At 35.2% G+C, this 26,929-nt stretch overlaps 1 protein-coding gene across 3 annotated transcripts in view; it reads right to left on the bottom strand.

Moving 5' to 3' along the window:
- The window catches only part of MTDH (metadherin), a 55,033-nt gene that overhangs the window by 3,036 nt on the left and 25,068 nt on the right, over nt 1-26,929 (bottom strand). Inside the window, exons 3-11 of one of the 3 annotated variants that reach the window (XM_057734584.1) lie at nt 26,159-26,243; nt 25,259-25,435; nt 23,795-23,860; nt 22,206-22,442; nt 19,519-19,608; nt 17,148-17,246; nt 11,119-11,243; nt 4,634-4,741; nt 2,105-2,245 (exon numbers count right to left, since the gene is read on the bottom strand). In XM_057734584.1, the coding sequence (XP_057590567.1) occupies nt 2,105-2,245; nt 4,634-4,741; nt 11,119-11,243; nt 17,148-17,246; nt 19,519-19,608; nt 22,206-22,442; nt 23,795-23,860; nt 25,259-25,435; nt 26,159-26,243 (1,128 nt within the window). The remainder of the gene's footprint in view (nt 1-2,104; nt 2,246-4,633; nt 4,742-11,118; nt 11,244-17,147; nt 17,247-19,518; nt 19,609-22,205; nt 22,443-23,794; nt 23,861-25,258; nt 25,436-26,158; nt 26,244-26,929) is intronic. The other 2 variants (XM_057734585.1, XM_057734586.1) reach the window with 2 other exon arrangements.

Below are 26,929 nucleotides of genomic sequence, written 5' to 3'. Positions count from 1 at the left end.
ATCCCTGGTCAGGAAACTAGATCCCACATGCATGCTGCAACTACAAGTTTGCATGCCACAACTAAGGAGCCCAGGTGCCGCAACTAAGGAGCCTGAGAGCCGCAACTAACACCCAGCACAACCAAATAAATAAATTAATTAAAAAAAAAAAAAAAAAAAGGAAAATAGCAAATTTCTGAACTACCAGTAGGTGATACCCCCTTTTCTTCTTCTCAAGAGGTAGGGATATCTCAAACAGCAGCAGCAATAGCTTCAGTTTCCTCCCCAAGGAAAAAGATAGCTTCAGATAAAGCAGACTATGGCTACTAGTCCTATCTATTAAAGCAACTAGTAAAACTCAGGTCCAAATCTTCAGAATTTTATTGACTTTGGTAGTGAAATCACACTTAGGCCTACACTCAAGTCTTGCTTCTCCTTTCCAACCTGGAAGCAGAGAGGTAAACTAACTGATTTGCCTGAATGAGGCCTAACTGTTAATGAATGTTTAGGACTGGTAACCACAGAAACTCTAATACTTGGAGTGCCTTGAGGCTGTACCTTTAGCTCTACCTGTGATGATTATTTTGAATATAGAAACAAGGGTAAGTCATGCTTCTCTTGCCCCTTGTTCTTCCAGGCTCCATGGTTTCAACAAAGCACAAAGGGACAGGAAACAAGAGGGAGATGTGTGTACCCAGGTAACTACTAGGATTCCTTCTTCCTACTTCAGGTATCTGAAGCTGCATTCATGTTACATGGTTCAGTTTTAGTAATGTTCCCTGTATTTATTTCATACCTCAAAGTTTTAGTACTCATTTTAAATCTCTTACCCCCACCCCAATTCTCTCACTTATCTATATTAAATCACAGGACTCAAATATCCTTTAACAAGATGGCTTCTGAAAATGACTTAAGTAAAACATCAGAATGTCATACTATTAACCTTATGTATGAATTGAGACTGCATTCTTTTATGTCAAAATACTCTCAGGGAATTAAAAGTATCAAGTCCAAATAGGAAGTACGGTTAAGATTTTTAGTACAAGACTGTTACAAATTCTTTCTCTTAACAATAACTCAGGTTCTTGGGTAAAGCTGTTTCCTTAAGTACATAAGCTCCATAAAGGCACAGATTTTTTGTCTGCTTGTTCTCTGATGTATCCCCAGAACCTTAAATAGTGTGTGGCATTGTGGTAGGTTCTCAATGCATTTTTTTTTTAATATTTTTAAAAACATTTTCATTTTGAAACAATTTTAGACATAAAAAAGTTGGCAAAAATATTACAAAGAATTCTTGTATATCCTTCACCCAGATTTCCCGAATAGTAACATTTTACCACACTTGCTGTACCACGCTCTCCTTCATACACACGTGCATGTGTATGTAGTGGGTTTTCTGATATGTTTGAGAGGAAGCTGCTGCAGTCATGATGTCCCTTACCTGTACTGCAGTGCAAAAACAAGGACATTTTTCTTACATAGCCACAATATAATTATCAAATTCAGGAAATTGACTCAAAACTATAATATATTGACCTTTTCAAGTCTCAATACATTTTTGAATGAGTATATAAACGAACAGTGCAGAATTTCATGGTTATTCATATTTCTTATATTTCTATATGATATAACTTACCAAATTAGAAATTAGACTTTAAAGACCTATGGTCTTTGTGTCACTGATCTAGACCTTGTGTAAAATGGTCCCTTCTGACATATCAAAATTTTCCACAGATGGTACATAGTTCAAGATACTGTCACCAAATTTTAAACAAATGCTACATTCTGAGAGGTCAGACCATAGTCATATCATATTATGTGCATGCTTTTGGGAAAGTGCCACCAGTCACACTTTCTGTAAGCCATCTACCCCTCATGTGCCTAGATATTTAACAAGAAAAAGTATAGTCTACTGGCTCTCTCCAGTTTTGCCTCTGTTAGTTATGGGACTTGGGCCAACTTATTTGACTTCTCTAACCTCATGTATATAATAGGTTGTACCTTTCTGTGAGGCTGTTGTGAGGGCAATCTGGTATATTTAATATGTTTACCATGGTGCTTCAATAAAATACTAGTATTAATACAATTCTCATCAAATTTTATTCCTTAAATATCAAACGATTACCTGGCTATTTTTGATGAGGGCTTCAGCTGGATCACTAGTGCTTATGGTCTTCAAAGAAAAAGCTTTTTCCTGTTTTGGACGGACCTTAGAGGTATTCACTGGAGGCTCTTCTCTAATCTCTTTTTCTAATTCTTCTGTGTCCTACAGAGAAAAGTAGTACATTAGATGATATAAATCACTCATTTTTACTAATTAAAATCTGTTTGGTTTGTAGTACTAACATTCAAAAGATATTTCAAGAAGATAATTTTATTTCAGAAACTGCCAAAACAGCTTAAAAGAGCATAAAAAAAATTATTCAAAGATTTTTAACCATAGTTATATTTGGAATATATATTCATCATCCCTACTTTCCTCAGGGATTTAAATCAACTGTGGATTTAAATCAACTGTGAATTAAAAAACAACACACTCACACCCCTAAATGGGAATCATTTAATTTACTAAACCAAACAATAAACTAAACTAGTATTTTTTTCCTTTTAGAAAAAGTACACGGTGAATTAGTTGATACTTCAAAACTTTAGAAACAGCATTTCACTTAATGCCTTCTTCAAGGAATGAAATACTTATATGTAAGTGCATTTTCTACATACATTAAGCTTACATAGTAGAACGGACACAGATAGGAATTTCAATTTTGGCCACGCCACAATCTAGCTAAGTAACGTCAAGGACAAATCTTTGATTTCCCCAAATTGTAGTTTCCTCAACTATAAAGTAAAATTTGTATAGATAATTTCTAAGGTCCTTTCCAAGTTTAAACACTTCCGTTCTCAGGCCTTCAGACTTTAAAAAAAGACATTACATGCTTAGCTATGTGAAATAGGTATGAATTAGAATATATTAAATAGGACCATCATTGTGAATGGTAAGAAGAAAAAAAAAAGAAAAAAAAATCCAAAATTAATCATTTTTGCATAGGCTACTATGTGCTATGTACTTTACCAAGAACTTCACGGATATCTCATTTAATTCTCAAAGCAACCTATGCAGTTCAGGTAACTAGTGTGAAATACAACAAACAAACAAACAAAACAATTAGGAAATGGCAGAAATGAAATGTGAATACAGATCTGACTCTAAAACCTGTATATATTCATTGTATTTAAAAAAATAGATCATTTTTTTAAAGGGAATATCAGAATACCAAAGGAACTTTCACAACTTAATGACCTTTGCCAATTAAGTTGAAATTTAAGGAATATATCTATCCCACAAAATTTCTTTTAAAAGGAACTCACCTAATATACAAGCCAGGAAAGCAGTATTAGTAAAGGCCATAATTTAAATCATAGAAATCCAGGAAAAGTTTGGCTAAATGAATTTCAGATAGTATTACTAAAAAAAGGATAGCTATCAATAACATCTCATCAGCTAGTTCAGCTAACAAGAAAAGCACACTTATGATACAGTTTTTGTTTTTTATGTCCACTGATCTTAGTTATGTTAGCCTTAATGACTGCCTATTATTACTACTGAGAAAAAACTAATACTGATAACATATTGGTATCATTGATGAAGGGCTGTGCTTCCCACAACAGAAAAGAACTGAACACATACTTCTTTAAAAAGTCATGCACTTAGAGGACTGGGGCAGGGAGGGTGGGGGGGACTCGAGGGGGGGGCGTCAAGGAAGGGAGGGAATATGGGGATATGTGTATAAAAACAGTTGATTGAACCTGGTGTACCCCCAAAAAAAATAAAATAAAATAATAATAAAAAAAAAAAAAAAAAAAAAAAAAAAGTCATGCAGACATTTTTTCCAAACAGAATAAGTAGGAAAATTACTATGTAGCCTAACCTCTAGAAATTTTGGCTATCTCCTACATTTAAAGGAATGAAAACAATTAGCCACATGGTTATAAGTAAGAAATAAGATTTTCATTAAGTTGTAATGTAACAGTGATAATGCTTTCAAAAACAAATCCATGCATTATTTCTGGTAATCTAGTACATCTGAAATTAAAATATCTTTGTTTGCATCTATATTATAATCTAAAAATACTTTCCCAAATACGAAAGACCAAATCAAAGAAAAGGAAAATTTAGGAGTGATATAAATAGTAAGTTTCTGTTAGAAACCAAAAAAATCAGGAAAGGCTACCAAGTAGAACAGCTAGCAAACTCAGAGTCAAGTGAAAGACTCCACCTGTTATGTACATGGTTTTTCTAATTGTGCTAAAATTCTAATTTGCTAAATTCTATTGCTCAAAGAACTTCTGTATGTGTGAAACACTATACCTCTGTTCCATTTCATAATATAAACCAAAATGCATCTAATTTAGAATTTGTTATTTGCTTCTGGTTTACACCTTTGATATGATTTTCTTTAGAGCAATATTTTTATTACCGTATCATATATAAAATCTTTAAAACATTCTATGACTTTTCAAATGCTTCTCAAGTAAATCTGATGTATCACATTGTGTCTTTATATCTCTATATTTTCTTAGCATCTGCAAATTATCTCTTCATAAGTCAGCAGTAAGTGCTTAATAAATGATGTCTGTTGTTTTGATACTCTACCTGCGCAGGAGAGTTATCTTCACCTTGCTTCTTCTTTTTCTTTTTTTTCTTTTTAGATTTCCCAGTTGGAAGAGCTCCCTCTCCCTTTTCTTTATCATCATCTGAAACCTGATGTTAAAAGCAAAAGTACTGAAGTGAACCAACTGGTTAAGCAATCATTATTCAGAAAATTATTATGAAATAATTCATTAGGTCCAGTCTTTTCCTCCCAAATTCTAATTAAGAATTAGTAACAACGAAACTGATCTGAAATCAGTTTTCGAAAAATAACAAAAGTACATGGAACTTCACTCTGCTATTATTTCTGATAAATCCCTTTTTCTTACATCTTTCATCACTCACTACATGATGTGCAAACCTTGGTTTTTAAAAACTCATTTCATAGGTAATTAATTTTATTTAAACACAGAACTATTTGCATTAAAACTGAACTTGACCCTGTTAAGAGAATGACATGCTACAGAGTAGGATAAAATATTTGTAAACCACACATCCAACAAAGGACTTGTATCTAGATTATACTCATATAAAGAACATTCAAAATTCAACAGTAAACAAATAAACAATCCAATTAGAAAATGTGCAAAAGATAAGAACCGACATTTCACAAAAAAGACTAGAAATGTTCTGTATCTTGACAGGGTCAATGTCAATATCCTGGTTGTGGCATTGCACTACAGTTTTGCAAGATGTTACTACTGGGGGACACTGGGTATTGGGTACAAGAGATTTCCCTGTATTATTTCTTACAAGTATATGTGACTCTGGGACTTCCCTGGTGGTCCAGTGAGTAAGACTCAGTTCTCCCAATGTAGGGGCCCTGGGTTCAATCCCTGGTCAGGGAACTAGATCCCACATGTATGCCGCAACTAAGAAGTCTGCATGCCACAACGAAAAGATCCTACATGCCGCAACAAAGATTCCACATGCCACAATGAAGACCTGGTGCAGCCACAAAAAATAAATAAATATGAAAAAAAAAAACCAGAATTACATGTGACTATAATTACCTCAAAATAAAAGGCTTAATTAAAAAAGCTGAATGTGAAAAGGAATATCATTGAAAATAATATTCTGCATGACATAAATAGCAAATTGGAATTTATATTAGTATGAATATTTCTTTTTAAAAAATATTTATTTATTAATTTATTTTTGTCCTCTTTGGGTGTCTGTTGCAGCACATGGGCTTCTCTCTAGTTGCGGTGCGTGAGCTCTCTAGTTGTGGCACATGGGCTCAGTAATTGTTGTGCATGGGCTCTCTAGTTGTGGTGTACAGCCTCCAGAGTGTGTGGGCTCAGTAGTTGCTGCCCCGCAGCATGTGGGATCTTAGTTCCCTAACCAAGAATCAAACCTGCATCCCCTGCACTGGAAGGTGGATTCTTAAACACTGGACCACCAGGGAAGTCCCAGTATGAATGGTATTTCTTCACACATACCATACAGTTAAGTTTTCTATGAAAAAGTGCTTTTAGTTTATTCTGTACAGATGACAGCCAAGATCCTTAGACTCTACTTTAAAGGGAAAGATGATATGACTTTTTTTCTCGCTCAGCACCATAGTCATTAGGATGATTCTGGAGGCCTTATGAACCATCAGATAGTTTACAGAAATTACTAGCAGATGGAAAACAAAACCAAACCAAACCCTGCACAAACTTAGCTAAGAGACTTTCAGTCCAAGCTGGTTGCTAGCTGTGGAGAAACCTCCACAGAAGTTTTCACCACAGGCTCACAATGATTAAAACATCACATGAAAGACGCATCCCTCTGAAGGATATTCAGGTCACAAGGACCCTGGTCAGTCTGTTTCTCAGCCAATTTATAATCCATTCATAAGAGAAATGGGGTTCCTCATGTCAAAATACTATTTTTGTTCATGGCAAAAAGGCTGAAATCAACATCTTTTAACTCATAAAAGAACAGACATTTAGACAAATTTATTTTGGATTTTTTAAACTTAAATTCCTCCCTATTCCCACACTACTTCCCTAGGGGGTAAACCATCATGAATTTTTTTTTTTTTTTTTGGGCACACGGGCTTAGTTGCTCCGCGGCATGTGGGATCTTCCTGGAGCTGGGATCGAACCCGTGACCTCTGCATTGGCAGGCGGATTCTTAACCACTGCGCCACCTAGGAAGCCCCATCATGAATTTCTTTTGTGTCCATCCCATCAATTTTTCTATAAATTTATGCGTAGTCACACACACAAAATTTATATAATGGTACCATACTGTATCTTTATAACTTGCTCATCATTCATCATGTTTTAGAGATTCTATTCATATTTATAATAACATAGCTTTATTTCATTTATTTTTAACATCTGTCTAATTTGCCATTGCAAACATAACACATTTTATATCTCTATTCCCCAAATGATGGGCATTTAGATGGGAGTCCCATTTCTGGTCAGAAACACAAAAAATGACCAACAAGGAGGTACTGTATAGCAGAGGGAACTATACTCAATATTTTGTAGAAGAACGTGAAAAGAATATATATACACATACAAATATGTATAACTGAATATACATATAACTGAATATATGTATAACTGAATCTGAAAAAGAACAGATAACTGTACATCTGAAACTAACACAACATTGTAAATCAACTATACTTCAAAAAAACAAACCAAAAAAAACAACAAAACCACAAAAGCCCACAAAAAAATGATCTATGAATATACTCAGAATAAGAACCATGATATGTGATAGTCTTTACTCCATTCAGTTGTTCCTACTGTTTAATTCCAATGATCAGCACAGGAAAGTTTCCATTAGAAAACCAGACTTTTTGATTGTACATTCACTAAACATTCGACAAATATCAGAATGATTACTATGTGTTAAGATACTGTACTAGGAAGTAGTTTTCTTTCTTTTTTTTAAAAACAGACTTTTTTAGAATACTTTTAGGTTCACAGTAAAACTGAGAAGGCACAGAGATTTCTCGTATACCGCCTGCCCCAACACGTGCACAGCCTCCACCATTACCAACATCCCCCAACAGAGTGGCACATTTATTACAACTAATGAAACTACACCCACACATCATTATCACCCAAAGTTTATAGTTTACCTTAGGTTCACTCTTGGTGTTGTACATTCTATCGGTTTGAACAAACATATAATGACATGTTTCCACCATTACAGTATTGTACAGAGTAGTTTCATAGTCCTAAAGACCCTCTGTGTTCTGCCCATTCGACCCTCTCCTCCCCAAAACCCCTAGCAACTCTAGGAAGATTTTGTAGGTCCAACCTAAAGCCCATTTTTTCCACTTGACTTTCACATTACCTGTTAACTGTCCCCCTCTACATTTATTTACATCCTTAGTAATAAATCCCATTATTATCTCTCCCCTTCTTTGGTCTCTAAAGATAAGAGGGTACTGTATCCTATTAAAGGCCAACCCACAATTTATTTGTACCTAAGGTTCCCCCACCCCTACTGCCAGGATCTTACTCTCTTGCCAGTTTTTGTATAATGAAGTTCATTTCCATACTATCTATGGCTGCTTTTGCACTAATGCATGGCCCTGTAATAAAAGTTTGCTGACCCCTGAACTAAAATCTCCCCTACCATTAAAATACAAATGACTCCAACAAAAACTCTTCCTCACACTACAGCCTGCTGTTACCCACTACCTCTCCTCCATCCCTACCCAAACTTGCTTAAGAAAAAAAATCTTTTTTTCTTAAAACATATTTATTTATTTAGCTGTGCCGGGTCTTAGTCACGGCACACGGGATCTAGTGCCCTGACCAGGGATCGAACCTAGGTCCCCTGCACTGGGAGTGAGGAGTCTTAACCACTGGATCACGAGGGAAGTCCCAAGAAACAAAAAAATCTTATATTTGTTATTTTTTTAACCATCATTTACTCAACTTACTCCCATATGGCTACTATTCCAAGGTTTCTAATGAAACTGCTCTAAATTATTAGAGAGCAAATGTCTCTACCTCTGTGATCCAGAACTCTCCTCTCTGTTTCTTTCATGGGCCTTTGTTTCTCCCTCAGAGCTGGGAGTTCCCCAGATTTCTATGCTCATTTCAATTCTGTACCATTTTCTACACACTTCACTCACCCTCAAAGGTTTAACAACCATATACTAATAACTTCCAAACACAAATCTTTTCCCAAGGGTTTTATTTATTTATTTATTTATTGGCTGTGTTGGGTCTTTGTTGCTGCACACGGGCTTTCTCTAGTTGCAGAGAGCAGGGGCTACTCTTCGTTGTGGTGTGCGGGCTTCTCACTGCGATGGCCTTTCTTGTTGCAGAGCAGGGCTCTAGGCGTGCAGGCTTCAGTGGTTGTGGTGTGTGGGCTTAGTAGTTGTAGCTTGCAGGCTCTAGAGCACAGCCTCAATAGTTGTGGCGCACGGGCTTAGCTGCTCCGCTGCATGTGGGACCTTCCTGGACCAGGGATTGAACCCATGTCCCCTGCACTGGCAGGCAGATTCTTAACCACTGTGCCACCAGGGAAGTCCCTTTTCTCAAGGTTTTTAAACCAACTTTTCTTGGGCTTATCTACAAAACACCCTGGATCTAACATATCCCAAACTGAACCAAGCATCTTTCCCTCAATTAACTAGCTTTTGCTTTCTTTGTTGGGAGCACCACTTTCACCGTCCCAGTTACCTAAGCTACAATTCTAGAAGTCATTTTTGATGATTCTTTCTCCAATCAATTCTAACCATATGTTCTGTTGATTCTGCTTCAATTTATGTTTCAAATCTGTCCTCTACTCTGTATACCATTCTTATCACTACTGTACAGGACCACTAAACAACCTCTAAATTGGTGTTCCTGCCTCTATTCTCATATGCCTCCACTCATTTTTCTACATGGATTGCAGAAGGAGCCAAAAAACCCCCCAAAACAAACAACAAAACCCCCCAAACCAAAAACTCCACAAAAACCCGAAACACACCAAAACCAATCAACCAACCAAAAAAAAAAAAACCCCAAAACCAAAAAACACACCACTGTAGATTAAAATTCTTCCATTATTTATAGAACAAAATCAAGGTTTTACACATGACATTCAAGGGCCTGTAGAACCTGGTTCCTGCTTCCCTCTCCAGCCTCACTTATGACCAACTTTTGCTACACATTTTGCTTTTACCTCTGGGATGCCTTTGCTAAAACTCCAAAGTGCTTCCATAATACTTAATACATTATAACATTACTTTTATCTTCCTATGTGCCTATTTCCTTCCTCTCCTCCTAACTAGACTGTAGGTTCCCTGAAGGCAGTAATTGTGTCTTGTTTCTCTACTAGCACAATACCTGACCCATGGCAGACACAATTAATGTTTGTTGAATAATAATGGCCCTATGATTTTCAGAGCCTCTTTGACTTTTCACCCTTCTTCTATAACCACCAGTAGAAAGGTTAATCAGTAGCTTAATGTCTCTTATAAATACCACTTCCATTTACTTTTCAAAGCTATCAACTTAAGTTCATTATCTCCTCCCGATTCATGTAATCAAAATAGTACAAAGTAGCTTCCCAAACCAGTCTTCTCATTTTTCTGCTTATATTCAGCCTAATTCTTAAAAAAAAAAAAAAAAAAAAAAAATTTACTTATTTATTTTGGCTGCGTTGGGTCTTAGTTGCAGCACTCGGGATCTTCACTGCAGCATGTGGGGTCTTTTAGATGTAGCATGTGGGATCTTTAGTTGCAGCATTTTAACTCTTAGTTGCGGCATGTGGGATCTAGTTCCCTGACCAGGGACTGAACCCTGGCCACCTGCATTGGGAGCTCAGAGTCTTACCCACTGGACAACCAGGGAAGTTCCCAGCTTAATTTTTCTAACCCTAGCAATAATTAGGTTACCCCTAGTTTAAAAGCTGTCAGTAGTTTCTCATTACTTATAGTATTCCATAAAATTGTAGCAAGGTATATATATCATTCGTTTCATCTATTTATTCATTTACTGACTGCCACACATGTTGCTAGAGCTACAAAAATAAAAACGTCATGGTCCCCTTCTAAAAGAAATGAAGCCTAGAAGGGGAAAACTGGCATATAAACAATTGATCCTATCACCAACTGATTCTACACATGTATTATACCTCTCCACCAAACATGTTACTTTCTGGCCTTGGTTCCTTTTTCATAATGTTCTCAGTCTTCTCTTGCTATGAAGCTTTCCTTATTCATTGAGAACCAATCTACTCTTCTCTAAACACACTAAGAGTTGGTAGGCTATTATAATAATTCTGATAGGAGGACAGAAATTGTGCATTTGTTTTCTTATCAGTATATAAGTGCTTTTCACATTGTAGAATCCTCAATAATTTGTGGAAAGAAGAAACAGTAATAGAGAAAAGGCATGTGGACATAAGATGATTGAAGCAAATATGATTAGAATAACTCCTGGATATATTTATAATACAGACTGTAACCCTTAATAATTCCAATACAGTGGGTGCAGAGAGAAATAAATATACCCACCAATCCCTTTACTCACTTTTTGATCATCAGGAATTGGTTCCTGGGACTTTAGAAGTGAAGCTCTTTCTTCATCTACCCAATTCCCCCACTCTTCTGCTGGTGCATTCCAATCAGAGCTGGGATCAGCAGAAGACATACCATCTAAAATTTAACAGTGTGAATTAGGTATCTGTCATTTCTGCCAAAAATTAAATGCAAAGCCCAAAATTCCTTACGTTGAACTAAGCTGTAATTTTAAATTACTGCTTTTCTTCCTCCCAAGCACATTTTAAAAGCTAGAAAAAACCCCAATAACATGACGATAAAAACCTTTACCCAACTTCTGCTGGGCACATTATATGACTAGATGGAATGTCTAAGAAACTCCAGAAAACTTATGAATTAACCTTTATTCCACTCTTTCTACTTCCTTTATTATCAAAGGAAGTTTGTCTCCTGAATTTGCTTTCTTTTCACTGTTAATGTCTAGGATTTGGTCATTTTTTCTGATTCTCCCCCCAGGGTACAAAATGAGTCAATCTCTAATAGTAGTGCCAAAACTATGCTCCTCTCCTCCTCATGAACTGTTTAAGATCAGGTTCTTCCTCAAATTTACCAAGTCATGCAGAGTAGTCAACCTCTTCTTTTTCTTCTCTTTTTTTTAATACTTAATCTGTACCTTCTTACATTTTTTTCAGATTATTCAATGCTACTTTTATCTTTCCAAAACATGTGAGTCACTTTCAGGGCTTCTATCACCCTAGTCTCAAGAATAACTTTTAAGAATACATTTTTAATCTTGACTTCCAAATTCTTTCACTCTAGGAGACACTGAATTTTTACCTCCCTGGGGAAGCTATCACTGGCTTATTTTAAAAGAGAAAAACAATCCTTGGCTTTACTCTGGTTAAATAAGTACCTCTCAAAATTAAATCTTTCCTCCTCTCTCCTCTCCCTGGACATCATACACATCTCTCTCTCTCTCTCTCTCTCTCTCTATATATATATATATAAAATGACTATTTAATGTCAAGAAAACAGAAGTTAGGCTTTATTTCTAAATGGTTAACAAGTCATTCTAACATTGCTCTTTACTGAAAAAAACCCAACCTTTCCCCAATTAATGCCAATGCTACTTTTATTGAATATTAAATTCTTACACATACACTTCAGTCTGTTTCTGGAATTTGTTCCATTCACCTATTCCTGGAATAGTGTCATACAAAATATAACTTTGTAATACATTTTAATATCTAGAACACATCTGCCTGCATTACTCTTCTCTTCACTATTCTTACTTTTCCACATGAATTCTATTATTTTTGTTCAGAGGAGAGGTATTATGATACATCCTCATGAAAACTTCTAAAAAAGTGTATGTTTTGGAAAATTATATAATGATCTGGAAATATGCTAATAGAAAAAAAATCATAGACAAAACTGTCGGTGCAACATGATCCTAAATTTATATGAGGAAGAGATAAAAGAATACATTACTAACAGATATATCTTAACAATGCAGTTACAAGAATTTCATCTTGCTAGACAGGTAACAGAAATACAAAAATGAGTACAATATAATCCCTCCCCACATGGAGCTCACAGTCTGCCTACTCAGGGATGAAGATAAGTAAGCACAACAGACAGTTAAGTACAGAGTGACAGATTCTGTCATGGCAACAGTGGAAGAAGGGAGAAGAGGGGCTAAACCAGTAGAGGATGGGGAGAGACTGAAAACAAGCAAGAATTTATGGCCGAGTAGAGGAAAAACATGGAACAAGTGATTACAAATGTGAAATGTGTTACAAAAAAGGAAATCCCTTCCTCTATTTCTAAATTTACTATCATGAGCAGGTATCCAGAGCCAGTATTACATAGTAATAGCATAGAGGTTAAGAGTATGGACCTTAAGAGTCAAACAGACCTATATTTGAATATTGCCCTACCACTTAATAACTATGTGATTTTGGTCAAATTTCTTAATCTTAATTGGCTATATACCAAAGTCATAGGATTGCTGAAAGGATTATATTAGATACACTGTAAAGCAGTTCAGAGCAATGCAGTAAGTGCTCAATAAATGGTACCTACTGCTTTTAATATATCACTGATGACTAACAACAGAAAGCCAGTTTCTAAGCTATCAGGCATATACAATTAAGAATTTATTTCTCTCAATCCTGATAAATCTCTCAATAAGATACACTTGGTTGTCTTAATGTAGAAGTCATTTTTATAAGTAAAAATGGATCTAGCAGATGTCTGGATTCAATTGCTCATCTTACACCAAGCATTCATTAACAATATTCTTAGGAGATTTGAATTCCAAGCTGTCAATGGTTCTGCTTAAACCTCACACATAAGAAACCCAGTTTTGGAAAACTGCTGTCCATAAGCCAGGTCTCTTAGGGCCTCTTGTCGGAAAAAAAACCTTTATTTTGTCAAGAAAAAAAGTTTAAGCAAGTGAATGGGCACTATATTAACATATAAACTCTTTTTTTTTTGATTGATTGATTGATTGACTGATTTATGGCTGTACTGGGTGTTCGTTGCTGTGCCAGGCTTTTTCTAGTTGTGGAGATGGCAGCTACTCTTTGTTGTGGTGCACAGGCTCTAGGTGCGTGGGCTTCAACAGTTGCAGCATGAGGGCTCAGTAGTTGTGGCACAAGGGCTTAGTTGCCCTGTGGCATCTGGGGTCTTCCCAGCCCAGGGACCAAACCCACGTCCCCTGCACTGGCAGCGGATTCTTAACCTCTGTGCCACCAGGGAAGCCCTAAACTCTTTTCTTAATAAATGTGCTGGTGGTGGCGGAGGTGAGGGAGAAAAATCTAGTAAAGTACTCGGTAAAATTATTTTTTTAAAAAAGGCTTAAACAGACAAAGTTTGAGGAATAACTGTAGCCTATGTTTCAACCTCTATCAGAACATTAACAGAATCATAAATCTCTACTGGCTTTATAAAGCTTTATGGTCATTCTTCCATGTTTACTGACTTCAGGTTCGTTTTTATATATTTTTTAAATTAAGTGGAATCAAATAAAACTCTTCCCCCCCACCCTCCCACCTGTGGGATTTTAGTCCCGCGACCAGGGATTGAACTGGGGCCCTCGGCAGTGAAAGCACAGAGTCCTAAACAGGGAATTCCCCAAATAAAAATACTTTAAAACAATAGATCAATTACCTAAGCCTAAAAATTGTCACCAGGAGACTTCTCAATGCATAATTCTTAAGGTTCATGGGCCTAATGTGCTAATAAACTTCTTAGTTTCCTTGAAACTATGCAATATAGTTTTACATAGCATAGTTCTCTCCATATATAGTAATTTCTCATTTCTTAAAATTCTCCCATTACCTTGCCAAAGTCTTTTCAAAGAGCCATATGAGCTGTCTTTTCAAAATGGTAAGGAATTTCAAATCAAACGTCTGCATTTAATTTGCTTGTGAAATAATGCTTTGGGTTTAAGTATCTCATAGCTATTTTCCTTTTTATCTCAGTAAGAAAATGGCTGTCAGCTTTTCTGGTTAGAACTTAATTCAAAGACATTCTCAGACAATACAAATTAACAGTGTTTAAACAGACAATACAAATTAACCCCACTGAGTAGACTAATTATGCCCCTAGAAGAATATCATCAATAGCACCACAGCACTTACTGAACATTTACCACATATCAGGCAGTGTTCTAAGGGCTTTATATGTATTGTGTCATTTAATCCTCTCAACAAGTCTGTGGGGGAAGAAATATTATATTTACAGATGATGAAACTGAAGAACAGAAAAACAAGGAAGCTAAGATTCAAACCCAGGTAGTCTGTCCTCAAAGCCCATGCTCTTAACCCCTTCACTATGCTACCATTAATTCTTTCACTCTGGTGTGCCAAGAAAAACAAAATTCTATTCAAAATCTGACTTTTTAGAGAGGTTATGATGATTTTGTTCCTTTATGGTCAAGATAATTGATAAACATTCATCTTTAAAAAAAGTTACCTTCTGTACTTTAGCATTTTTATGTTTTTCTTTCTTTGGCCTCAACGCACAACATGTGAGATCTTAGTTCCCCCAACAGGGATAAAACTTGGCCCCTGTAGCAGCACCACTGGACTGCCAGGGAAGTTCCAGCATCTTAACTTTATATTCAAGTGCTTGGGTAAATTCAACGCCTTTCTGCCAGATAATGATGTTTATGCCTCAAACCAGAGGGTCAATATATTAATCATATCACATTGTTAAATGTAAAGATAGTATATATATGTACACTTTGTGGATTAGTAATCTCAAATACTTCATGCAGTCTATAAATTTAGAAAGAATAACTAAATTCATTGAGTACCAAAATTAGCGACATTAAAGAAGATAACACAAAAAATAAAATTCAGAGAAACTGAGGTTAAAGAGTAACTCTGGATTGAAAAGACTGCCAATACAACATAACAAACAAAGGAAGTGTTCCTGATACTTATTACTTTAAGTATAGAGTCCTATGGATATGTTTATTTCAGTCTCCTGTTTATTAGCCAATTGTGATTCTCATATCACAAGAATAAAAAGATAAAAGTAGAGCTATTCTGTCCAAGCAGGGAAGCCTAGAGTCCTGTTTGCTCCATTTTCCTCAGCTTCAACCCAGAGCTGCCCGAGACACCTCAATGCTATTTCCTTACAATCGCTTCTCAATTCTATTCTGCACATAGCTGATCATTCTTCCCAAAGTACAGATAGACTGTTTTTTTCCTCCAAAAACAGTGCTTTCACATTCTTGTATTTTGTATTTATCTGATACTTCATAATTTTCAAAGAGCTTTCATGTTCATACAATACCTCATTAAAACCTCATAACACTGTATGGAAGTAGATATGAGAGATTATTTGCTCTAGTTTATAGGTCAATTAATCTAGATTCCAAGATAAGTGACAAAGTCCAAGACATTTGAGGTACTACAAAAGTCAGGACTAGAACTAGGACCTACTTTCTAAATTAGTATACTGACCCTTACCTCCCTAACATTTAGCCAGCAATTCAAGGCTTTTCACAATATGGTCTTCCCTAATCCACCTTTTCAACCTCACCTCCTTCAATCTCTAAGAACTGGGCTTCAACTAATCTAATAGAGACCAGTCTAAGGCTAATCTTTGGATTGTGTTGCAAGCTCACCTTCATGATTACAATTATCACCAAGGCTGTACCATGTAGTGGGTGAGAGCATGAACTCTGCAGCCAGACTACCAAAGTTGGATACCAGCTCCTTCACTTAACTGTGTGGCTGGGGGAAATTAGATAACTTTTCTTTGCCTCAGTTTCTTCATCTGGAAAGTGTGGGGGGAAAAAAAAAACTACCTCACAGAATTGTATTAAACAAGCTAATAATATGCATTAGACTTAAACCATTTAGATGAGTGCCTGGCACAGTCAGGTGTTTGCTTTGATTATCATTATTACTACTGAACACCTGGGTATAAAGCACTGCATTAGGTACTGAGGATAAGAAAAGTCAGAGTTCCTGTCTTCAGGGGGTTTTAAACTCTAAGATCTGAGGGGGAGGGATCTGTGTTTTTGTTTTTGTTTTAAATGAAGATGGTATGAGCTTTCTGAACATAAAAACCATGTTCTCTTACCTTCCTCTTTTTTTGTGACTTGCTTTTAAATTTTCCTATGCTTCTACTGGAAATTAGACTAAGAAAATCGTTTTCCATCAATATAAAAACTTGCACACCTCAAGAATTCAAAGCCATTACTGTATATTCTATTTACTCTGTTATACTAAAACTAGGAAAAGAAACAGAACATTCATTTAAAACAATCTAAAAACTAGAAAAACTACAGAGCAACTGTAAGAAAACTTCATGTTTAAATATTGCCTCAATCATGAAAAGTGAATTTAGTTTTAATTCTACAGGTATTCAATAATCAGTTTACAAGTAGTACATATTAGGTATTAAGTTATATTACTACGACCTAAAAGGTGAAAAATTAGGATTAAAAATAAGATATAAAGCATGAATTCAGGGTGCTAGAAAGAAAATTCTGAAAACAAAACCAAAAACAAACTGGTAATTTTTAAAAGGACATACTTAACCCAGACCATTCATCATCGATATAGGGTGGATTACGGCTAACATCCCACTGATAATCAGAAGTGGTAGACTGAGAAACTGGCTCAGCAGTAGACCCTTAAATGAAAACGAATGCAATAAAATTAAAAATGGAATTTTCTAATGATGTTTCATAACAATAGTTCTATACTTTGCACATGAAGACTTAATTATTTTTTATTTCTCCTAAAAGGAAAAATTCAGACATTAGAAAAAGAGATAAGACCAAAAAAAGAATTGAGGGTAATTTTAGATTAAAGCATGATAATCACTGGATTGAATTCACTGATCAGAAATATATTCTTTCCCTAGTACCAATCCATTAGATTTTGGTTTTTATAATATATAATTCAAACCATTATCTACAAATTTCAAGTCAAAAAAAGTTGTTTTATTTTTCTTCTTAATGAAAAATAATAAAGCATAAAAGAAATCCTGGATGTTTCAGAGTATGCCTGTATCCTTAGAACCCTGAAGGAGAGAACTAGAAAATGTCTGAGTTTGCTAGAACCTTCTGCCTAAGAAAAAAGAAACAGATGAATATTTAGAGAGGTGAGGCAGAAAGAAGCCAAAGAGAATGAGAGTTGTGCTGGTAGTTTAGAGACCAACTTAAGTTCAAGCTCACTTAAAGAGAAGAGACTATTATCTTCTAAACTTTTTGTTTTTATTTTTCTGGGAGCTGGGGAACAGGGTGCGGGGGAGGTCACACATTCCTTTAGCAACATGATGAAAAGCTGTAGTTGGACTACTGTCCAGGACTTACACAAAATTTCACATACAGTTTTTGGGGCACATAAATTCAAAGATGCTAGGTCAAAAATCCTTCGCTCTATAGCCATAAATTCATTACAGAATGGAAATGTAAAGCAGTGGTTCTCCATCAGGGATTTATATACCCCAGACCTTCTGAATCAGAACTTGTACATGTTTTGGAGTCCCTCTCAGGTGACTATTCACTTTGGATTCAGAGCCACTGATATAAAGAAAGAGTTAAGAAGAATACCTGTTAGTATAAAAGACTTAAGTATAATCACTTCCTCTCATTAAAGTCCTACTCAGTTATAGATGATCTTACTAGCCTTCCACTAATATGCTTGATACATATTCAAAATAGTTATATATTTTAAATATAAATTTTAACAAATAGAGTAACCCTATAAAATTCATATATAAATAGCACATTAGCTGCTAAGAGAGACTACAGTAACACTGTTGCTATTTCTTTAGCAGCTTTTTCTGAATATATGAAGAATAGCATCTGTGCTGTACAAAGTCACCAAATGAAGGGAGAAATGAACTCTACCTCTTGAACTAAAATGTAGCCTATGAGACCAGGGGCTGGCAAACTACAACTCATAAGCCAAATCCAGCCATCCCTTTTTTGTATGGCCCATGAGCCAAGAACAGTTTTCATATTTTTAAATGGTTGAAAAAAAATCAAAAGAACAATATTTTATTTTATTTTTTTGGCACACGGGCTTAGTTGCTCTGCGGCATGTGGGATCTTCCTGGAGCTGGGAGCGAACCCATGACCTCTGCATTGGCAGGCGGATTCTTAACCACTGTGCCACCTAGGAAGCCCAGAACAATATTTTAGAACCAGACACTCATTTGGTTTACGTATTGCCTCTGGCTGCTCTCCTGCTACAATGGCAGAATTGTAGCCTAAAATATTTATTATTGGGTCCTTTACAGAAAAAGTTTGCTGACCTCAATTCTAGACTAGTGACTTCAGACACTGTGAAACTACATGATTAGTACACTGGGTCCATGAATTCCAACATGAACCAAACATTACAAAACTATATGCATCCCATGTTTATGTAGTATTTGTTAAGTATATATGGCATTTATATTTTTTTGCACCTATATAATTAATAAAAGGCATATCCATGTAAGTAGTGCTGAATTGATAGTAGTTTAGTAGCAGTAATGAATTTTCTAACTCAAGAGTCCACATAACCTGAAAGGCTTTGCTATAAACTCACGATGAATAAGGGCAGATAGAAATAAAATGCCAAACTGCCAGCAGAATTATGGTAGGAGTAAACTAGTAACAGAAGAGTGTCATGACTTTAATAAGCCCGCCTATCTGCATTTGTCTGTGCCAACACACTCTTGGTTAAGCTAGGCCAGAGAATCTTCCTAGCTCCATGACAGAAATGAACCAAGCCACCTGCAGGTAAGAATTTAGGTCTTTCTTTCTCTCTCTCTTATTAAGGCCTCTGCTACTTTACACTGTATAGCTATAATTTATGTGGATAACAGTACTTTATTTTTTCAAACAGCAAGCGCTAAAATTAAACAGAAATATTTTTTGTTAACTAAACGAAAGACTGTTTTCACATACCAGAAACAGCAGAGTTAAGTGTGAGAGATGCAAAAGAAGCAGAATTCTGTTCAGAGGTATTCACTCCCCTATCCACACTAGACCAAGCAGCTGTTAAAATAAAGAACGTCACTTGGAACCTTCAATTTGCAATGAAACTTGAAAGATACGTACAGATTTAAAACTATGATAATAATATTTAAAGACACCTTTAGAAATCAGAACCACCTAATACAGCAATAGCTACTATTTACTGAATGTTTATTAGGTACCCGGCTCTTTACACCAACTACTTCTAATCCTTTGGGCAACCCTGCTAGGCAAAGTTTCAGAGCAGTTAGGTGACTTGCTGACAGAAAACACCTGAGCCATGACTGCAACTTAAGCCTACTTTCCAAGCCCATGTTCTTTCTCTACTATAGCAAGATACCTGATCATCTACCACAATTAAGCTACTAGTTTGGTTCAGGCACTGAAACTTGGTACTTGACATTCATTATAGGCAATTCTTACAACTACTTGAATATGAGGTTCACACAGGTTAAATAACTTACTTAATATCCATAAAAGTTTGTATGTGGAAAAACAGGGATTCATACCAAATAGGTCTGTCTGAACCAGGAACATGCTTATTCCACTACACCATGATATCTTCTCAGCATTTTAAAGCAATTTCCTACTTACATATGAGTATTTTAAATATACACCCATGAGACCAGTCACATCTATCTCTCCTCAGTAACTTACTCCAAACCTTAGTTTATATAGTTCCCTTTCAATTTCAATAAAGGCTCTAACCCATCTAGGCAGGAACTCTAATCTGCTGCTTGATTTTTTCTACAGCAACATTAAGCAAGTACCACCTCTAATTTATGTACTAATTTTGAAAATGCTACATAGCTTTTATAAGCAGATTGCAAATATCTCAAAAGGTCATAGTTCTTAAGATTACTTGATAAAACTTTACATTTCTTTTATTAAGTGTGAAAGGATGCTTTACTGCATAGAAATTTATGCTTTTATCACTGCTAAAAATGAGGTTAGGAATTTAGGGATTGTCTCTTCTTCCAAAAAAATTTTGATATTTCTACACAACTTTTGGACACTGCAGGGGAAGAGGGGACAACAAACTTAAGAATAATATTAGCAAATGATCTAGAGTCTGCTTTTTGGGGATGTTAGTCAACATGAGTTTTTCTAAGCTTAAAAGTGATGGGAAAAGCAAATAACATAGGAAGAAACAGTTCTTTCTGCTTAAACACTAAAAACTATAATGTCTATTGCTTCCCCTCACTAAAATAAACTAAACAAAACATATCTGCAACAAGCACAACGGAAAAGATTATATGTTTAACGCACAAGGAATTACAACTTAAAGCACAAAAAACAGTTAGAGGCCATTACACAAATGGGCAAAGAACTTGAATAGAAAATTTATAAAAGAAATAGAAATGATCAAGAAAGTTGTGAGAAATATTCAACCTCATTAGTGATTTGAAAAATCTAACCAAAACAATTTATGTATTTTTTGCTTATCAAATTAGAAAAGATTAAAAAAATGAGAATACTCAACCTTGATAAGCATATAACAAATGGCATTCACACTGATGCTGACAGTATAAATTAGAACTCTCCTAGAAAATACTTAGACAACGTGTTGGTAGAGCATCGCAAACGTTCATATTTCCTTTAGTCCAATAATATCACTTCCAAGAATCTATCCTAAAGAAATAACCCCCAAATATATCCAATGCAACATCATTTACATTTCTTTAAAAAAAGAAGTTATTTCTCTGATAATATGGGAATAGTGAAATAGTTTATACTATGTTTACACAATGTATTATAAGGTCATTAAATACAATACAGAAAGTAAAGAAAATGATTGAGGTACAATATTAAGTGAGGGAGGAGGAACACAAAAATGCATGTGTGATTTGGATTACATAAAAAAACCAAAATGAAAATAACAAAACTGTACACAGGAAAAAAAAAAGGACCGTAAGGAAATGTAAAAAACAGTGAAACAGTGGTTGTCACTGGGTATTGTGATAACAGTGGGTTTTTCCTTCTCTTTTTGCAGTTTTCCATAAAGATGGATTTCTTTTCTATAACACACACACACACACACACACACACACACACACACACACACACACACACGCACACACAAACACACCTGAAATTAAGTTGCTTTTAACTCAATGGCTCTCAAAAGAAATAAGCTTCTCACTACTAGTCTTTATCTTTAGAATTCAGGGGGAAAACTAATTACAAACAGGCATTTTGTAGACTGTAAAATAGTATGTAAATTGATACTGCAAACTGTACCTCCATTCACTATTTTTATTTAAACTCAATAGTGAACTGTTGAAATAAAAAGTCTGCTCACACATTACACTTATTTCATCACTAAAAATACACAATTATAACAGTCAGCTAAACTGATAATCAAATGTGATAAAAGCATGTGAAAGCATTAAGAGTAAATAATAAATGCCATTATTCACTTATTTAGTTCCCACTTCGCTCCACGTGAAGAATCTGCATTAACATATTCTGTATATGCATGACTGTATAGCATGTATAGCATGACTGTAGAGCATGACTGATTTTTCTACTAATGGATCTGTTCTTCATTCTTGGAAAATTTTAAACGTACCAGAGAAGCATTTTAAACAAACTTAAAATTTTCTAACAGTTCTTACCAATGCCAGAAAATATTGATCGGTCACTCCAACTCCTTCCCCAGTCTTTTCCATTTGCATTAGCATCTCCAGTGTCTTGACCCCAAGCAGCTGGTTCAGTTTTCCTCTTGCCTGCAGCAGCAGGTGAAACAGAGTTCCACTTCTCCTCACCTGCACTGATCTGTGAGGAGAGTTTTATAGACTTTTCATTCCAGCCTCCTCCATTTACAGTGAGGTTTTCATTCAATCCTGAAGAAACTTAAAGAAAAGAAAATAAAGATTAAAAATGGATACATGACTCCTCGTTAAAACTGGGATATTTTCAAGTTTCTATAATTGCTTGATTTATATTTATCACTCATTTCCGCCCTACTGTCCTCTAAACAGCTTGAGATTTAAAAATAAAATGAAGAATTTAAAAAGTGACATGGCCACCATGGATAATTTTTAATTTAAAAACTATGAGTAGGTTTGAATTTAATATATATACTAATAGTGTTTTTCAAAAGCAGACTGACTTGCTCAAAAGAAGTACAACAGAGCAAACAGGAAAACATATTCTGGTATACTCAGAATACTCACCCACTAAGAACACAAAGACTTTTCCTTAGTTACATGCTCTTTCCTTAAATATTTATCTATATATTATGTATAAGGCAGTGATTCTAAAACCTGGCTGCACATTAAAATCAAATGAAAAATTTCTCGAGTAGACACTAGAGCCTCAGCCCAAACCAATCAAAATCAGAATCTCTAGGGGTAGAGTCCAGGCATTAGTATGTTTGTGTATATACACTTATATGCAGGTATATGTACATATGTGTATGTATGTATCTGTGTTTGTATAGGTACACACACACAAGTGCACACAGGTGTGTCTATGTAAGTGCATGTTTCTTTTGATATACATATGTGGTTTTCTAGCTTCCTAGATGGCTATAATGTGCAGCCAGGATTGAGAACCACGACAATGAAGGAAGGTGACAGTGTTAAGAACAAGCCTGAAACAAGAAGGTGCTTCTTCTGAATTTATGTTTTACTACAGACACTTTAGTTTTCAGGTAAGGTGTATCACTCTCTACTTAATTCAATCTTTGTCATAAACTAGTAAATAAAATATATTTTCTACTTGTGAAGTACTATATAACTTTAGACTATAGTCCATTTATTATGAAATATTTGATACTGTTCAGGAAGCAGTTTAAAAGATCATAGGTATTAAGGCTTCTTATTTAATAAACAAGGGTAAAGTCTTCTATCCCATATATGCCTACATTAAACCCAGTCCAGAAAACAAAAAATCCTTTTCTCTATTGGCTTAAACAATGCAAGCAAGAATCAAAACTGCATATAAACTGTTACTAAAAGAATGTTTTACATACAGAGGAGAGGGAGAAACAACTAGAATTATACCAAAGACTGCTAGAAGTGGGAGTGATTTTTCTGTTTATTTTCCAAAATCTTTGAACTGTGATTATGTTACTTTAGTAATTAAAATCATTTCTAAGCCTTTTTTTCCTTTTTGTGTCATTTATGTGAGGAAAGAGACATATATGTAAGTTTCTATTTTAATGGGCCTTCAAATTTAAGTTACATGTAATTTCTCTCACCCTGAAGTGTAGAATCTCCTTTTCCAGACTTAAAGTTGCTAACTTGAACATTTAGATGAGAATCACCTGGTTGAAATAGAAATAAAATTTATTTAATACTAAATAGGCCACTATACAACATTAAATTAGGAGTAACATACAAATTAATTTTTACTAATTATTTATAATAAATTATTCCTTTAAGTACTAAAGTCTTACACTGGAAAAGAGTCAGTTTTACTCACAACATATTTCACATGTTCTTAAGGAATTGAGTTCTCTAATTACCATATTCTTAGTCAACCTAAAATGCCAATAAAGGACCTGGAAAATTGCCCAAGTATATATAGAGTTTCCTGCTCTATAATGTTTATCAAGATTCTTTAAAGTAGGAATTGGGAGAACTGGGCTCTGTAATTGGATTCAACTTTGCCACCTCTCAACAATACCAGCTAGCTGCCTTTTCACCAATCCTGGAAGCAAACACATCAACTTAAGAAGAATTTTGCCAATATTTGGACCAGAACTTAGGAAATATGGCAAGAGGTGAGACATGTTATAACAAAGATACTATTTCTCTGACACTAAAAAAGCATAATGATCACAGTGTATCAAAAACCTAGCATGACATAGGATTGTGTCAGCAAGAAAGGCATGCACAAGACAGTGAAAAAGGGTCACCAGCAGAAACACTACAGCAGGGCTAATATGTGACAGCAAAAATGAATAAGCAGAAGTCATTGCTGTACCACAGCAATAAATTCCACTAAATCATCAAGCAAAAAAGTAAAAGGTACTAAGGCTAAGACAGAGGTTTGGAGACAAGTGGGAGGTGCTGGCAATTAATGAAAAGGTGAAGGAAGACAAGTCAATGCCTTGAAGCAAGATGAACAGCATCACTCTGCAGACTGATGTCTCCAGGGTAAAAATGACAGCAATGTAAGAACTACCAAGAAGCCATCAGTATTGGATAGTCTGAACATCTGAAATACTTGGGAAGAACATTAGCTCAATAATGCCTGCAGTTCCAGTCTAGCTTTAACAAACACCTACAGCATTCTCACAAAACTGGGGTGATAAGAAATCCAGACAGAACCTGCACTATCCAGAACATGCTTGTTTCATCTTGGAATGAAAGCACCCAACATGCAGAATGGTGACAAATCATTTCATTTAATAAGTGTCCACTACAAGAAACGGAGATGTTAGAGAGTTCAGGCAAAGCAATACACATGAGAAAAAAGCTGCATTTTCTCATGTGACAAGGCAGAAAGGCAATTTAAATTTAATAGGCAGTATGTAACAAGTAACACTGCTGGTATCAGGTAAACCAATACATGGTCCACAATGCTCTCATGAAGAAGGGTATATCAGCACAATGATGTAAACAGTTCAAAATAGCCAGATTTTGACATGACGATATTTTATACATCTGATTAAAAGGAGTTGGATTTGATGTATCACTCTTATGTTCCACTAATATACCTTTATTCTTCTTGGAACCAACAGGAAATGATGCAGTTGTAACTTGCTCGGTGGTAACTGTGATGGTATTTTCTATCCCAGGGATAGTTGAATCCAATGAACCAGAATCAGACTGCACCTTATCACGTTTACGCTGCTGTCGTTTCTCTCTGTGACTAATTTTAGTTTCCCAGGCTCCTGACGTAGCCCCAGAAAAAAAAATGTTATTCAGTAAGGGGAAGACAAAAAAGTTGTAGTTTTGGGGGGAAAACAGTGGGGCATCCGAAGTATCATGATAAATTTAGATATTAAACTAAAACCCAAGAGTGCTGATTATATTAATTTATCCTATGCATTTATTATAATCTCACTGTTTTAGGCAGCTAACTGCCATTATTTATTCTGGTAATTTTTAATCATATCTGTCATCTATGGTTTAGAAAAACTGATATGTTATCTTGTATATTTTTTTTATCTTGCTGGATAGAACTAGCAGGGGAGTGTTATATATACTTACTAACAAATGGGTTTATTAGGTGAGGACAATAAATGGCTTACTTAAGAATTTCGTACACAGCCTTCTAGGGATGGTATATTTAGGAACAATGGGGAGAAAACCAAACCAGGCGTCTAGGAAATAAAGACAAAATCTGTGGATTTTAAATTGCTCAAGATATTGAGCTAGACCTTAAATTTCAAGGCAGTTCCCTTCAAGGAAAGTGTTATTAGATCCTTAAGTAATTCAGGGAAAAAAAGTGTCGCCTAATAATGTCACAGATGTGTACATTAAAATCTATAGTTATTAAAAAAAAAGAGCCAGATACAAGATTCAGCGAAACAAATGCAGCTTTTATATAATGCACCTTGGTAAAAAAAAAAGGATTAAAAATTTTTCTACAGTCCTTTCACTCGCTCAAGTACCTTCATCAACTTCCTTTCCATCATGACGTGAACTGTTTTGCACTGCTTTAGCATCTGACTTTGATTTCTTCTTATTTTTCTTTGACTGAAAGTAAAATAGAATGTTACTTAATATTTCATTATGTTTTTGAAAAGACAGGAGTCAGTAAAATACATAATGAAATGTATGATGCTGACAACCAAAAAAATTTAATGTTTGATTAAAAAAACTTAACATATTATATGGCAATAATAGTATGAGGTTACCATTTATTCAGTGGTTACTATATGCTAAGTACTTTACACTCAATTCTTTATTTCTTAAAAAAACTCACTGGAGAAGGTATTATTCCCATTTTAGAAATGAGGAAACAAAGACTTAGAGATGTTCAATATTAAATAGGCTGTTCTGGGTCACATTAAGTTAAATGAGGAAATAGGTCTATCTGGCTCCAAAGTCTGTGCCCTTAGACATCATGCTATCCTAACTTACCTCATAAATAAGGTACCATGACATGGTGTTTTCAGAGCAATAAAACGAAATCCTATGGCTAGTGGTCAGAAGGAAAATGATGTACTGATTTTTGGTTTTTTGATTTTGTAAAGCAGATTGTTGGCATACTCTATGTATAACAAATTAATGAGTCAACTGTATAAAACAGATACTATTTTGTCAGTTTCAGATACTATTTTGTCAGTTTCAAAGCAGTGTGAAAATACCTAAGATTTGTATATGGTAGATGTAAAGCAATTCATTGAAAAAAAAAACAAAACAAAAACGACCTACACACA

Source organism: Hippopotamus amphibius, chromosome 5, assembly GCF_030028045.1.
Source record: "Hippopotamus amphibius kiboko isolate mHipAmp2 chromosome 5, mHipAmp2.hap2, whole genome shotgun sequence".
In the NCBI taxonomy this organism is placed as follows: Eukaryota; Metazoa; Chordata; class Mammalia; order Artiodactyla; family Hippopotamidae; genus Hippopotamus; species Hippopotamus amphibius.
The sequence above is the reverse complement of the archived record's forward strand: the minus strand, read 5'-3'. Positions and strand labels throughout refer to the sequence as shown.